This window comes from Anabas testudineus, chromosome 13 (genome assembly GCF_900324465.2).
Source record: "Anabas testudineus chromosome 13, fAnaTes1.2, whole genome shotgun sequence".
Taxonomy (NCBI): Eukaryota; Metazoa; Chordata; class Actinopteri; order Anabantiformes; family Anabantidae; genus Anabas; species Anabas testudineus.
The window spans coordinates 3185273-3199550 of NC_046622.1; the positions used below are offsets into that span (position 1 = coordinate 3185273).

General features: G+C 39.5%; 1 protein-coding gene across 2 annotated transcripts; it reads right to left on the reverse strand.

Annotated features, from left to right (window-relative positions):
- Positions 1-108: 108 nt before the first annotated feature.
- Positions 109-7661, reverse strand: pld3 (phospholipase D family, member 3). Of its 2 annotated transcripts, none has more exons than XM_026379020.2 (12): positions 7498-7661; positions 5608-5709; positions 4888-4929; positions 4516-4673; positions 3637-3817; positions 3426-3543; positions 2856-2983; positions 2108-2305; positions 1846-1985; positions 1520-1685; positions 1298-1397; positions 109-1137 (listed from the first exon to the last, which is right to left on the reverse strand). In XM_026379020.2, the coding sequence occupies exons 2-12, from the start codon at positions 5626-5628 to the stop codon at positions 950-952; spliced, it is 1440 nt and encodes a 479-aa protein (XP_026234805.1). In that variant the 5' UTR covers positions 5629-5709; positions 7498-7661; the 3' UTR covers positions 109-949. The 2 variants fall into 2 exon arrangements, with proteins under 2 accessions (XP_026234805.1, XP_026234796.1); XM_026379011.2 differs by having other exon boundaries at positions 4879-4929.
- Positions 7662-14278: the final 6617 nt, after the last annotated feature.

A 14278-nucleotide genomic window follows, 5' to 3' on the forward strand; every position in this document is an offset into this window, starting at 1 on the left:
TCTAAGATGAAAACACCCACAGACTGAAAGAAACCTGGAGATAAAGTCCTTTAAAGAATGACTTAAAAAAATAACTGAATATATTTGTAGAAGAAAAACCTCGAAGAACAGATTTGAGCCCAACACATTTATTCAGAGTAGTTTCTTTATAAAGAGGAAGGAGGTAATGACATGTACACAAAACCTGCTCTGTTTTTTTCTAAACATGCTGCTACTTGCAAACCTGCTCCTCTGGAAAGTTACCAGAACAACTGCCGCTCCACTAATTAGCAGTTTCTGTCACTCCACACAGTGGAAATTTAATTAGTTTGTCCTTATTTAAATGTTCAATCCAGCATGCACACAGCTGAGTTCAGCATTAATTCATTTAAAAACAGTCCTGCAGACTGAGAGGCTCGTCCTGTTTACAGACACAGCAAACTAAAAGGAAAAACTAAAAGAAACTCCCTGAGATAAGGAGGGTCCCACTGAGGCTGAAGTTGTACAAAATTAATGCATCAGTCCACAGATAACTCACATGTGGGGAGTGAGGGAGCTGAAAGCATGAAGATGAGCTGATTGGAAATCTGAAGCAGTGCCCCCTGCTGTTAGAGTCACGACATGACACAAACCACGATTCGGTAATTAAAAGTTGAATACGCGTCTGTTGGAGGTTTTTAAAGATCAGATAAGATAAACTTTATTAATCCCAGAAGAGAAATTCAGGTAACACTGGTAAAATACCACAGTCCATTCTGTTGGGATCTATTTGGCACTGGTTTTGTGTAACAGCTGATTTCGCTCTGGTCCAGCTTTGATCCAAACAGACAAGTTAAATGTTTGATTTCACATAAAGGCACGAAAGCTGCAATCTGACTGGTTTCAATGTTCCCTGTAACTATTGCACTGTTGAAGAGAAGTGGCCCATTAATGTAGACTGATATAGTGTTTGTAATACTTGATGCTGAGACTAACAGAAGTCTTTGAGGTCTGAGTGTTGGGTGAGAGGAGTGCTGTAGGCAGAGCTCCAGTCTCTGTCAAACACAGCTTTCAGCTGCGACTGGACGGTTGGCTCCAGGGACTGAGAGTCAGTCTGGTTGACAACCAGCGCTGAGCCAGCTGTGTTCACAAAGTAGTCACCGGACCAGTTAGACGTGCCTGAGGACAGAAAGGCGCATGTTATATTCTAACCCATTTATCATCTTCTCTTAAAGAAAGGGCCGATTGGACAGATGCTAAATACTGGTGGGCATTATTTAGTGTGTACAGTCGGTTGTAACTGATGATTAATTGGGGTACTCCGTGGGTGCAGTCTTACCTATGTAGGCCACCTTGTCAGTCACCATGTACTTGTTGTGATTGACCCTGGCGTAGGGGATCTTCTTCTGTCTTGGATTTGCAGGCACCACAAACAGCCTCTGCAGAGGAAGCAGGTGTGGTCACGAGGTTTGTTTTTGCATCATAATCTGCACAATACAGCTTCTAATCTCAGTGACAGACTCATGGACGTGTTGTGAGGAAATAACAAACAGCTACATACCACCTGGATGTCCAGTTTGCTCTCAGGGTCATAAACTGAGGCCAGAGACTTCAGGAAGGGAAACATGACAGGCTGAGTGCTGGCCCAGCAGCTGATCAGCAGGCGCACTTTGATCCGCTTCTCATAAGCCACTCGCCTCAGCTGGGTATCGATGTCCGCCCAGTACCTGCAGAGGATGAAGACATGGTTACACTGAACCTGCAGCTGTGTCTCAATTGTATGCTGCATTTTTAATTGTCCAACAAAACACCCAGAAAGACCCTCGATGGTTTCATTAAACAGGAAACAACTGTTCCCGCAGCTCTGCTTAAAAAGAACTACTTCACCTTTTAGGATGTGAAAACTCCATGGTGGGCAGGTAGTTCATGACGGCAATGTAGATGAAGCTCTCAGCATCATCCATCACACTGAGGACGGACTGAAGGTCGGGAGTCCTACCGGCTGCACAGAAGGAAGGAGGGGAACTCTGAGAGAGAGTGACGAGAGAAAAGAAGGAGAGGTTCAAGGTTGACTGCAGAAAAGCATTGAGTAGAAGTAAAGTGCAGCTGGAGTAGTGGTAGTTCACATGAAGAATGATCTGTATCTCACCGATAGGTAGACATTGGACCTAGTATTGTTGAGAGGCAGCTGCAGAGGTGTGTCCTTGTTGTAGAGGGTGGAGAAGGTGGCGGGCCACGGCGACGGGATCGACTGACTCTCTCCAAGGAACCAATAGGCTTCAAAGATCTTACCGAGGTCTGCAGCCAGGCAGCTGCAGTTGTAGATCACCGCACCCAGCTCCTTGACCTGCAGAGCCACAGCAGAATAATAATAATAATAATAATAATAATAATAATAATAATAATAATAATAATAATAATTATAATTATAATAATTATTATTATTGACATGAACACATGAAACTTCTATAGCGTCACATTTACCTGGCAACAGTAGAGATTTTAAACAGTTTGTATTTGGTAGAATCAGATTTTTATGGGTCATGATGTTGGCAGTGACACTTCACCAACAGTGAGTTGAAAATGAGATGTGGTTTCATATATTGATGACTGTCATGTGTTAAAGTAAATGATGATATCAGCATGGCGTGACTGAAAGTTTAAACCAACACAAAAACTTCCTCTAAAAAGCAAAAGAAGCATAAGTTCTCAGCAAAAGAGACTCCTCATCATGAGAACTACCCACTGCTGTGGTCGTACTGGTCTCCAATAAAACCATCAGTTTTGACCTTCTGTTTTCCATTTAAGTCGGAAACAGGTCTTTGAAAACGCTAATAGAGAAATACTCCCATAATAAGAACATGCTTTTTATGTCTCTACACACTCTGTGTGTTTACCTGTGTGAGAGATCTCCAGTCCATGTTGGCGCTGCCAATGTAAATGTGTTTCTTGTCCACAACCCAGAACTTGGTGTGAAGGACGCCTGAGGTGAGCTCTTTCATGTTGACTACCCTGATATCAGCACCTGAAACAAACACACACCACAAATATAAACCAGAATCACTGCAGACAACAGTAAATAACTCTTAATCTGACTGGGGAACACCGTTGACCTCTGTGTTCTGCTCTGAGATACATTAATTTAAATTTTTATATTTTAGGAACTACTAACTAATTTAGCAGCCATCATCGATTTAGAAATGTATTTTAACATCATTTCTAGATGATATGAACCTTTGTTTCTACTAATCGACTAGTTTGAAATTATTTTATTTAAATAAAACTATAATATAATATTACAATCTGATGTGAGCTGATGTCAGGCTACAGAATATGAACCAAATAAAAGTACATTTTACCTGTAGTAGTGATTAAAGAAATACACTCAAACTAAATACAGGGGTTGGGTAGCATAGTTGCGATTGCTCAGTATTAAAAAGAATATCTGGATTCATTAACTCAGTCACCTGAGTCATTGAGCAGCTTGAGGTCGTTTTTCTGTGAACTCATCTGTGGTTTGTTAACTGCGATTCGAACAGACAACTTCCCTGAAAGTTCAGCTAGTTCCTTCAGGACGGTCTCACCCTGTGGACAAAGTACATAAACGTATTTAAAATAATGAAAACGAATTAAGATCTAATTCTCTTATAGAGTGTGTAATACCCGTCCTGCTCTGACCTGATAGGCTGTAGGCTCATGAGTCTCAGTGTCTTTGTTGGTGAGCGTCCAGTAAAAAGAAGCGATGTCGAGACTGCTGCGGGCCTCGGCCATCAGATTGAGCCAGGCCTGGAAGATGGAGGGGTGAGTGGTGCTGGAATTAAACTCCAGCCCTTCAGGGATGCTCTCCACCAGGACAATCCTGACAGAGGAGAAGACACGAAACGTTCTGATGATGATGATGATGATAAACATCTGTGCTCCTCATTCTGCCTGAGGAGGCCGATGAATCAGCCAGATCCATATGTTGGTTAATATTAGCTTACTGCTATAGTTTGACATGTGATGTCGATGGTGATAAATAAAATGTTGTTACGATGATGATGCTCGGGACCTTTTAGAAACCATTTGTCTGAGCAGAATAAAAAAGGCCATGTCGTGGTTAATAATATCCAGAAGAATTGATAAATTAGATCTTATGTGTTGATTTCTTTGTCACCTGCTGTTTCACTTCAGCTTGAGTAATGAAATTAAGACAGTACTTTTACTTGTAGTGGAGAGAGTAGTACTTAGATCTTTGATTTAATATTGCGTTTGTCTACTTCTACCAACACTGCACATAATATAATCAACATGTATTTACAACAAGCTGCAGAAGAACAGATGAGGAATGGACTCTGATGTGAAGCCAGTCTACATGTACAGATGTTGAAGGTATAAACGCTCTTTATACAGTAATATTGAATAACATTTAAATAATAAATCAGCAGCAATGAACCTGAAAAGACACAGTCTATAACCCTGAGCCTGAATAAACATGCTGGCCTCTGGATTGTGTGTGTGTGTGTGTGTGTGTGTGTGTGTGTGTGTGTGTGTGTGTGTGTGCAGGTTTTTGCTTACGTGCAGGGGTCTGAACAGGACTCAGCCTGAGGTAGACTGAAACTGCTGCTCGGGCCAGGTTGGGAGGAGGACACCCTCGGCGTCAGGAGGTTGTAGAAGGCGACAGAGACCAGCAGCACAGTAACAACAGTGATGAGAGCGATCACAGTCCTGGAATACTGGTAAGGAGAGCATCTAGGTTACTAATGGTCTGTGACAAATGTTGACTCCTCAAATCCTGTTTATCTCTGAATATTGAAGATTAATTCCCTTGAAAAACATTTGTGAAGACATGCAGGTAAGTACAAATGTCACGGTATGTGTGTGCGTGTGTGCGTGTGTGTGTGCGTGTGTGTGCGTGTGTGTGTGCATGCTGTAATGTACCAGCTGCACCTTCCTGTTGTCTTCTCGCCTCCGCTCCTCGTCTTCCACCAGCTACAGGAATCAGGAGTAAATGTTAATTACAGCACAGAATTCTGAGGATGTTTAGTGCAACTCTGAAACTCTAAAATATGATGAAAGCTGCCACTAAAAACAACATAAGGTCATTTATTTTAAAAAGGTGGGAGTGCTGAAAGGCGTCACTACTTTCACCTGATGATGCTTTTACATTGATGTAACCACCACTTCAATAAACATGAATATAAGATAAATGTATAGTCAGTAATTTTTTTCCAGCTGCCAAACGTCCGTAAATCCTGTTTTCTGTGGCAACTCTGTGGACTTATGTTGGAGAAGTAAAACAACTGAGTAGGAGATAAAAACAATAAACTGACTTGAAATGAAAATTGTGATACAGATCATTACCAAATGTGGACTACAGAAATAACTCCTTTAATAAAAGACAGCAGGCTTCCTGCCAGTCACACTGACTGTGCCTCTGTGTACATCTAATTTTGTCATTTATGAATTAATTGATATCATTTACATTTCTCAACAGTATTTGAATTCTGATTTAATCGTCCTGGCTGCACCACAATATCCAGTAAATGTTTAGGATGTCAGCTTTAAGCAAATAATCAAACTCAATCAAAAGTTAAAAAGAGTCAAAAATCCTGTTCATCAACTGAACTGATTTATTTAAGCAAAGTCTGAAAAACCACCGGACTCTACCTGTTTGTAAGCGATGTCCATTGTCACAACTTCACAGGCAAAATGTCATCTGCATCGATCTGCTCAGTCAGCTCAGTTTAGAACAGATGACGTTCCACGACTCTGAGACCAAACAGAAGAAACGTCATGTTACGTTTCTGTGGCAAAGACTCGAAACTGACGCTGCACCAGGAAACTTAAGCAAGTTGACAGCTCAAAGTGACACGAGAGAAAAAATTCATTACATTTAAACTTGATCTAAATTACTTGTTAATCGAAATAAATTTAAATGTTTAAAGTGAATTTCAAAAACTGAATGACTGGAAACAGGGAATCTACAGCTTCTGGTTAAATGACACATACTCATAAACGTGTTTAACTTGGGGAATGTACACAGTTAAAGTAATGAGATAATGGTAATTTACTGTAAAAGACCATTGTCTCTCCTTTACACACACACACACACACACACACACACACACACACACACACACACACACACACACACACACACACACACACGGCTCTGTTTAACCCTTTACACACTTCACAAAGAGAAGTTTCTAGATGTTTTCAACAGCACTGACAGAGAATAACCTGCACAGTTCATCTACATGACAAAGACACACACAGGTCCAGCTGCTGACAAACTGCCTGCAGCCGAAGTCACAACCATCAGAACCACAGAACATGAACTACTGTGAATAATGTTCGAAATAAGGACAAACTGTTTACTAGAAACTGAGGTCGCGTGACATCTGACATTAGACATCACGCGGAGGAAGTTTGAATATTAAAATGCTGACAGGTCTCCACAGAAACATGTGAGTCATCACAGCTACTCATAGAAAGTAAAGTTTACTGGGCTCAAAGTATTTTGGTTTGTCCTCACACAGTTCGGTTTGGGGAGTTTTGAAGTCGTGCACATGGAGGAAACAAGCTCTTCAACATATCTGACTTTATTATTTTAAAGAAAACAAAACACTTCCTGCTAGAGCCCTACCGTTAACAAAAAGTAGATGGACAGTCTTTTGTTTATTTTTCTGAATTGGTGGACAGAGGAAAAACTGGTCCACACACTCCTACATTATCAATGTGGCTGTAAAAATGCATCCAATGGGGACGCATACAGTAGTTTTAAAATTTTAGGAAGAGGGCAATAACTGAATATAGAGAGGTGATTCTACACTTTATCCCTGTGACTGAACCAGCATTTTAATCACATTTGACTTTCTTATTATTTTGATTTTCTTATGTTATCCCACATGGTCTGTTGTGCATTTACAAGAATCCTGGAGCTGCTGTGTGTAATTAAAAATGAAGCTGGGTTGTAATGAAACTGAGTCTGGAATAAGGAAATGGGACATTTAGGATTCTGACTTATTTCAAAACTCAAATTTATACTAAAGGTTGAAAAGTTCACACAGTTTAGTGAAACATTGTCCACTGAACTTTAAAAAGCAGGTGATCTATATCACAACATAGAACAGGTTGGTTAGTAATGAGTAGATTAGATTATGATAAGTGTGGCAGATATTTAAAACCCGACTTGTGCATCAAATGACAACTGAGCAGCAGAAGACAAAGAGACTTGTTAAGTCTGAATTTGCAGAAAACAAATCAAACTAGAGAAAACAACTGTGAGTCAAGTGGCTCATGTTGTACAAATGGCTGAACTGTGGCTAAAACCTGGAGCTACGTTAATTAATGTGGAGCATTTAACACATGAACTTAATAAGCTACTGGATGGGACATCAGACAAACCTTCTCCTGACTGTAAATTTATATTTTGTGTTTAAAACACATGAATTCCTGGAACCTGCCGTCGGTTAGTGAACAGCTGAAGAATCGCTGACAAAGCAACAACAACAAAAACAAGTCACTCTCATCTCTATAAAACTGTCAACCCACCTGTGTTACCGTCCGTCCAGTCCACAGGAAACAGCGTCGACATTTATTCTGTACACATCATAACATTTAAGGCTGTAATGTCGTCGTTCAGAGCACAATAACAAGAAAAACAAAGTCAAAGCACCGACGGAAGCTTCACACGGGACAGTGCGGGATCACGGTCATGTGACCCGAGCCTGGCCAACAGCCAATTAGGAAGGAGCTGTCATGTGACGTCGCACGGGCGACGTACAGTAGTGCCGTTTTCATTCTTCATCACAAGATGGCGCCGAACAGCCGCGATTGAAACACAAAGACGCGGTGTTACGACGAAGTGTGCGTCCCTGTTAATGTGTGGTCCCCTAACTTTACCACACTCCAACTTGACTCTTACCAATTAATTCTCACAAACTCTTTGTTGTTCAACAAACAAACGTTTTTCTATCGCTATCCGACGAGGGACACGTTTCTCCATAACACCCGAACATCATGTTATGTGCTCGTAGCGTGTTGAAGGTTGAATTGTACGGTACGGAACAAGAAACGTGGTTTTAATGGTTAAACAAATATAAAATACTTATTATTCAGTATTTTGTCACAAGTCCAGTCTCCAGTGTCATGAAACACCTTTATCCAAACCTGTAACATCTACATCAGCTGTTTGATTTGTGAAAAAGAAGCAGGTATTATTTTAGATTTGTAGTTTCTGCACAGTTTGTCTTGTCTTATATATATATTATCTTTACACAACGTACACAATTATGGGAAAAGTTCTCACATTTCTTTTGGAGCTGGGACTCAGTTCTGAATTTAATATGACCGACATGCACCTTCCCTCAATCACCTCATGTTGTTTCTATTTTAGTCCAGATCCCACTGAATAATGCAGTGTTCTAGTTGATCATAGATTCATTCTGATCGTTTTTAATATACATGTTTGTTTTTTTCTTGTTAGCTTTCAGTGGAGGTGACAAGCAACTCAGATGAAGACCAGAAGGTGTTTGCACCAGCTACAATTGAAGAGGTGAGAAACACTTAATTAATGATTAAGAGAATAAATTAATTCCAGTGTTTTCAGAATTTTCCAGATGAAACTGATACTGATCTTTACTGTGGGAAGACAAGTTGTTTCATTAATGTCAGACTGTTAATTAACTGACAAAACACAAGAGGTCAGTGATTTATCCACATTTACTGCAAAATATAAAGACAACAGTGACGAGACATGAACTCATTCTCACCCACATACAAATATTTCTTGATAAATCCTCCTTCAACTTAGTCTCAGCTCAGTAATTCAAACTTTAACTCAAGCTAGTTGGTTTGTATATGTTTCGAAAGAGGGCGCCATAGTGCAAGAACAGACTTTAGGATTTCTAAACAGACATGATCCATCACTGGATATAGAAACATCACAGAGGACAATAGAGTGGAGAAACGACACACAATACAGTTCATTATTTTCCTATATATGACTGGCAGCGCATTGTGGTCAGGAATATCCACTAAAACAGTGTAATGTTCCTTTATAAAAGGCGTGATAAAAGGTTGGTTAGTGGTGAAACTTGCTGTTTGATAAAGTGTGGTGGCACACTTCTTCCATTTCCTTTTCCCCACTGTTGTATAGTTTTTATTTTGGTGCAGTACAAACATTTGCACTACAAAACATCATTAGCATAAGTGGGTTTATTCTCTCTTTGTGTGTCATATGTAGCTGTGCATGTGTGTGTAAACATGGAGACCAGCCCAGAATATCCTAGACAGTTTTATTTTTTTACAACGACACAGGCAGCGTTATGGTGAGGTTATAAAAAGCTGACGTGCTTCACTTCCGCAGGTGAGAACTCTCTGGTCCTCTCCCAGTTAGTGTGGCCTTTCCAACTACCTTTGAACGTCTGAAAATTAATTTCTCAGCTCTTGTAATCAGTAGTTTGTCTAAATAATCTAGAAAATGTGACAATGCTTTTATTTTTCAATTTCAATTTTAACACAACAGAGAGAAGAAATGTTTTTATAGCTTTATTCTGAAGTAGGAAATGCACCTTAGCTGTGTTTGTACTTTGTCTCAGTAAATAATGATATAGAATGATTTAGCTTTCAACCCTCACCATTACTGCTTAAATCTGTTGTAACATCATATACCCCTCAGTCTGTGACAGCTGACAGAACCATAGCTGCATTTTCTTTTTTTATAAATCAACTTGCTGAAATTCCAAATGTGGTTTTATAGCAGATTAACGCACTCGAAAGGTTTTATTTTCCTCCTGGAAGTCAGGTTCCCAGAGTAGGTGTGTTTGTGTCACTGCATCAGGACTGAGCCCAGTGAGTCACCGAGCAGCTACTGTACCTGAACTCAACTTTCCATGGAGAACACTTCCTGTTTTTTACTCGGTGTAGTTCTGTTTAAAGACGCTTTATCTAAAATAGTTTTCCCCTTTGCCGTCTGGTAAATAATTTTCAAACCACAGTGGAATTCAGATTTCTGTTTTAAATCCTTTGCTTCACTGCTTCGATATAAACTGTCATCTTGGGACAACAACGTCATCAGTGGCTCATTTCATCCACTACATGTTCTGCCAGTTAAGATCTTACCAGTCACATTTAATTGGGTCCAAATGTGCTCCTGTTTAAATGAACTTCACTTACCAGATGGTGTAAAATAAATCAAAGCAGGTTTACACCTGTTCAGAAATACGAGATTATGCAAATAACAAACACAACTGGTATTTTTTTCTTCTGTTAAGGGAAAAGTCTGTTTAAACGTTAGTCAGTCTGGTGAGCTGGTAATGACGGTGATTCTCTGGCCTAGTCCTTCTGATGTTAAAAGGTGAAAACACATATTTAACTACTCATCACTCCAGACTAAGAAACACTGAGATTCTGCTCCTCCTTCTTTATATCTTTAAATTTTTAAATATCTCTAAACTGTTCTTCATGTTTTTCTGATCCATCGACATGTTCTAGTGCCGGATGAGAACATGGAACATGACTTAAACTCAAATGAAAACTAAAGCCAGTTATCAGGTTGATGTTTATCTTTGTTTAATGTAATTGTAAACTCAGCTGGTTTGAGTTTTAACTGTATATTGTAGAGTTAAGATATAATTACAATGGTTAAGTATAAAAGTATAATAATGAAAATATATTCATTTAATTTATCTGTCGATTGCTAAAATGATTAGTTAGTGATCATTGTTTTATTGAGGAATTATTCAATGATTATTTCATCTTAGTTTTGCTTGCAAACAGACAAATAAAGCTGGTTGTGTGTGGACAGACTCGTGTACTGTTGACTGAACAACATTTTATTTCCTAACAGATTAACGGTTCACACCTACAGCTTCGTACCTGGTGTACTGTACTGATGCATGTCCTCCTGTTCTGCACAGTGATCCATTAGTCACACGCATTTGATCTACCGCCCAGTCCCTCTCTCTCTCGCACATGTGCACGAGCACACGTGCGCACACATACACACACAGTTTCCAGGATCTTAGGAAAGCCAGTCATCTGTGCAGTTAAAGGATGTAGAGAAGGAAGTGAAACGACGGCTCAGGTTTCTATAAACCTGTTGCAAACCTGAGTGAGTGACTGACAGGCTGACTGAAAAGCTCGTAACTGAAAGTAAACAGACTTTGTGGAGAAGCAGGTTGTGTCTTCGTAGCCTTTAACTCTGACCTTACTGATTACAGCTTCTGCAGCCTAAAATAAAATCTAATTCAGGTTCATGTTTGATGTCAAATCAACACATACTGGATGTTTGACATAAATATAGGGAAATATATAGATGGACGTGATACAGTAGGTGGCAACATTAACAGTCCTCCTGTGCACAACTGTGTTCACGTTTATCTACAGCTAATATGAGCTTAGCAGTGAACGTTTATTAAATCTAGCATCAAATTCCCTCTTTTTGTTTCCTTTTTGAGTTGAATAGTAACAAAAAGAGGATTTTTTTTACTAAAAAAGCAGCAATATTTTTAATATTGCTGGCCTCCATCACTTACTGTACCTAAGAAGCATCTTTAAGAGAGATCTTTTAAAGATCTATATGATAAGGAGGATGTCAGCCAGACAAATGTGTTTTAGTGTTCATCTGAGTGTCTAACTACTGACCTGAAAATGTGAACCTATCTTTTAAAAAGTGAATGACCAGTAGTTTGGAAAACTACATGTAAACAGTCTATATTATATGTTTTTAAAATTAGCATGAATGAATGGTTAAAAATACAATACAACAGTGGTAACACTTTCGGCAGATAGTGGTCAGCAAAGAACAGACTTTAGACACAGCCTCAGCATTCATGCACCAAACGCAGTCCCCCATGCCCTACTGGGCAGGGATGATTAGCAAGTTAGCCTGTCTGTATTGATGGTGTTGTCAAAATGTAAATTCTGCTGGTCGTAACTTAGTTTACCACATAGAGGTGCTTTATTTTTACAGTTGGAGACGTGCAAAGACATGACAAAAGGACAAAAGCCAAACCTGCCGTTAAACAACAAATCCTCAAACAACAGTTTGGAAATTTAAAACCAAGAAAAATGTCTTCTTCATGCTAAGGGGATAAAAAATAGAATTGATCCTCACGAACATAAAGGTAAATAGTACACAAACGTAATACCTGGACCACACCTATCTATTCCAGAGTAGTGTGCCACAACAAAACGTCCTTTCCAGAGTTTCTCAACTCCTGGTGCATGATTCATTTTGTGAACACACTGGAAACTACACGTACTACTACACATGCTCTATCCATATACCTTTCTGCTCCCATGTTGGCTAAAATTGCCTCTGTCTGTGGCATTGAAAACAACATTGAAATAAATGCATTAACTTTAAACTCTGTATTGTTTTCCTCTTTATTGCTAATTTGCATATAAGTCTCTGATTTGTATTAACACTGTGTTAAACTCATGTTCAAGACTCTGATGCTGACACGATCCTTTGGTGCATGAAGTGGAGAGCAAATAAAATGACAAGAAATTGATTTTGAGATTGGGCCAGTTCTTTCTGTTCACCCTGCACCCACGTCTGTCTGAGCTGGACCCAGTGACTAGGAGTGGGGGGAGTATGGGTATGTGGGTGACAATGGTGAGATGGCAGAGCAGGGCAAGAGTACAGGCTGGTCAGCCACAGGTGAAGGCTCATAGATAGCCCAGATCTAGGGGTCAAGGACTGTGGTTAGGGGGTGATAATGGTCTGTTGTTCACCCTCTGTGTCTAGTTTTGGACATTTCGCAGTTGCGAAACCAGATGATGTGGGTTGTCAGGTTTTAATGAGGAGGGTTAGAATTTGGATGAGGGAGGTATAAACATGAAGTGAGTTGAATTTTTAAGTCCCGTAAATACTGATACTTCTGCGTTAATTAGTGGTCAATGACTGAGCAGACTCTATTAGAACGAGTCACTGCAATAATAAGAATGAACGGTGTAGATGTGGTTGTGTGTGCAACAGTTAAAACAGATTTTGATGCTCTAAAGTCATGAAGAGAAATGAGTGAATCTGTCTTTTTGTGCCCACTTGTGTCTTCCCATAGATTTCAACACCATTATCATATTATTGGTATTTGTAGGCATTAACATTAAGTGTATGGTCAGTGTTGAATTATTTTTCAACTTGGGTTTACCGAGTCCACCAGACGGATCAAAGAAACCTGATTTAAAAAAAAACTAAGAAAAGTTAGGATGCACTATAAAGTTGCTTTTGTCAGCTGTCTTTGAATGCACGGGAGTGAAGGAGATAGAAGGTGCTTCGTTTAGTCACAAGAGGCTTATGGCAGTGAATTGGTGAATGTAAGAGGCAGGCAGTACAGTACAACATCAGGACAGGTATAATAAAGGCAATCATGAAATTCAGGGTTGATAGAAAGTTTTTTTTTGGTTTGTATGTCTGAAACCATGAAAATGTTTGAATTTTAAATGATTTTTGTTTTGTGAACTTACCCAGTGGGCAGGTGATATATTAGAGATACAGACTGCAAGTCAGAGCATTAGCTCATTTGATATTTAATGAAGTTTAATTAACACCCCTTGCCTACAGTATCCCTCAGTGCTGCTTTGCAGTGATCTGTGAATCGTTCTCACAGTAGTTTTTATTATGCAGTCCAAAATCGATGGTGTGGATGAAGAATTTTGACATGCAAACTGTTTTTACCAACAGTTTTTTGGCCTTAGGTTTCATGTGGACTTTTGGGACTGTGAATGTTTGTGTGCACGCTCGCAGGCTGCGTGGGTAGTACAGGTCAGCTAGAGCAGGTAACTCATTACCTAGTCCGGTCGAACCAGGTCTGTGTGTGGGAAGAGGAGGGGAGAAGAAGAGGGAGGTGGTGCATCTCAAAGTATATCTTTATATCCTCATTAGTTTAACCCTTAAAGCTTTCGACCCTAAACTTTACACCCTGACCATGAATGCAAAGGATTTCCTCTGTATTGTTGTGTTTCAAGCGTACTTTTGTTCAGCTAAGACACAAGAAAAATAAACTGTTAGAGGCAAGCTCTTTAAGAAGGTGAACCTTCTGCGGTTTGAGCAAACAAGATTTGACCACTGAGGGTTTCAAGTAACAACCTGCAGTATGAGTTTGGCATTAAATGAGGGATGTCCTTCATTAAAATTTCTAAGTAAGGATAATACCACATCAATAAGCCATGAAAACCAGAAAGCCAAATTAGGACAAATTAGTTTGTATAGCATCAATACAGAAAGACGGAAAAAAAGGAATTTGACTGAGCAACATAAACATAAAACAAATTCACGATGCTATGAGTTTCAGCTACAGACATTATCCTTGTCTTTGTTTAAATA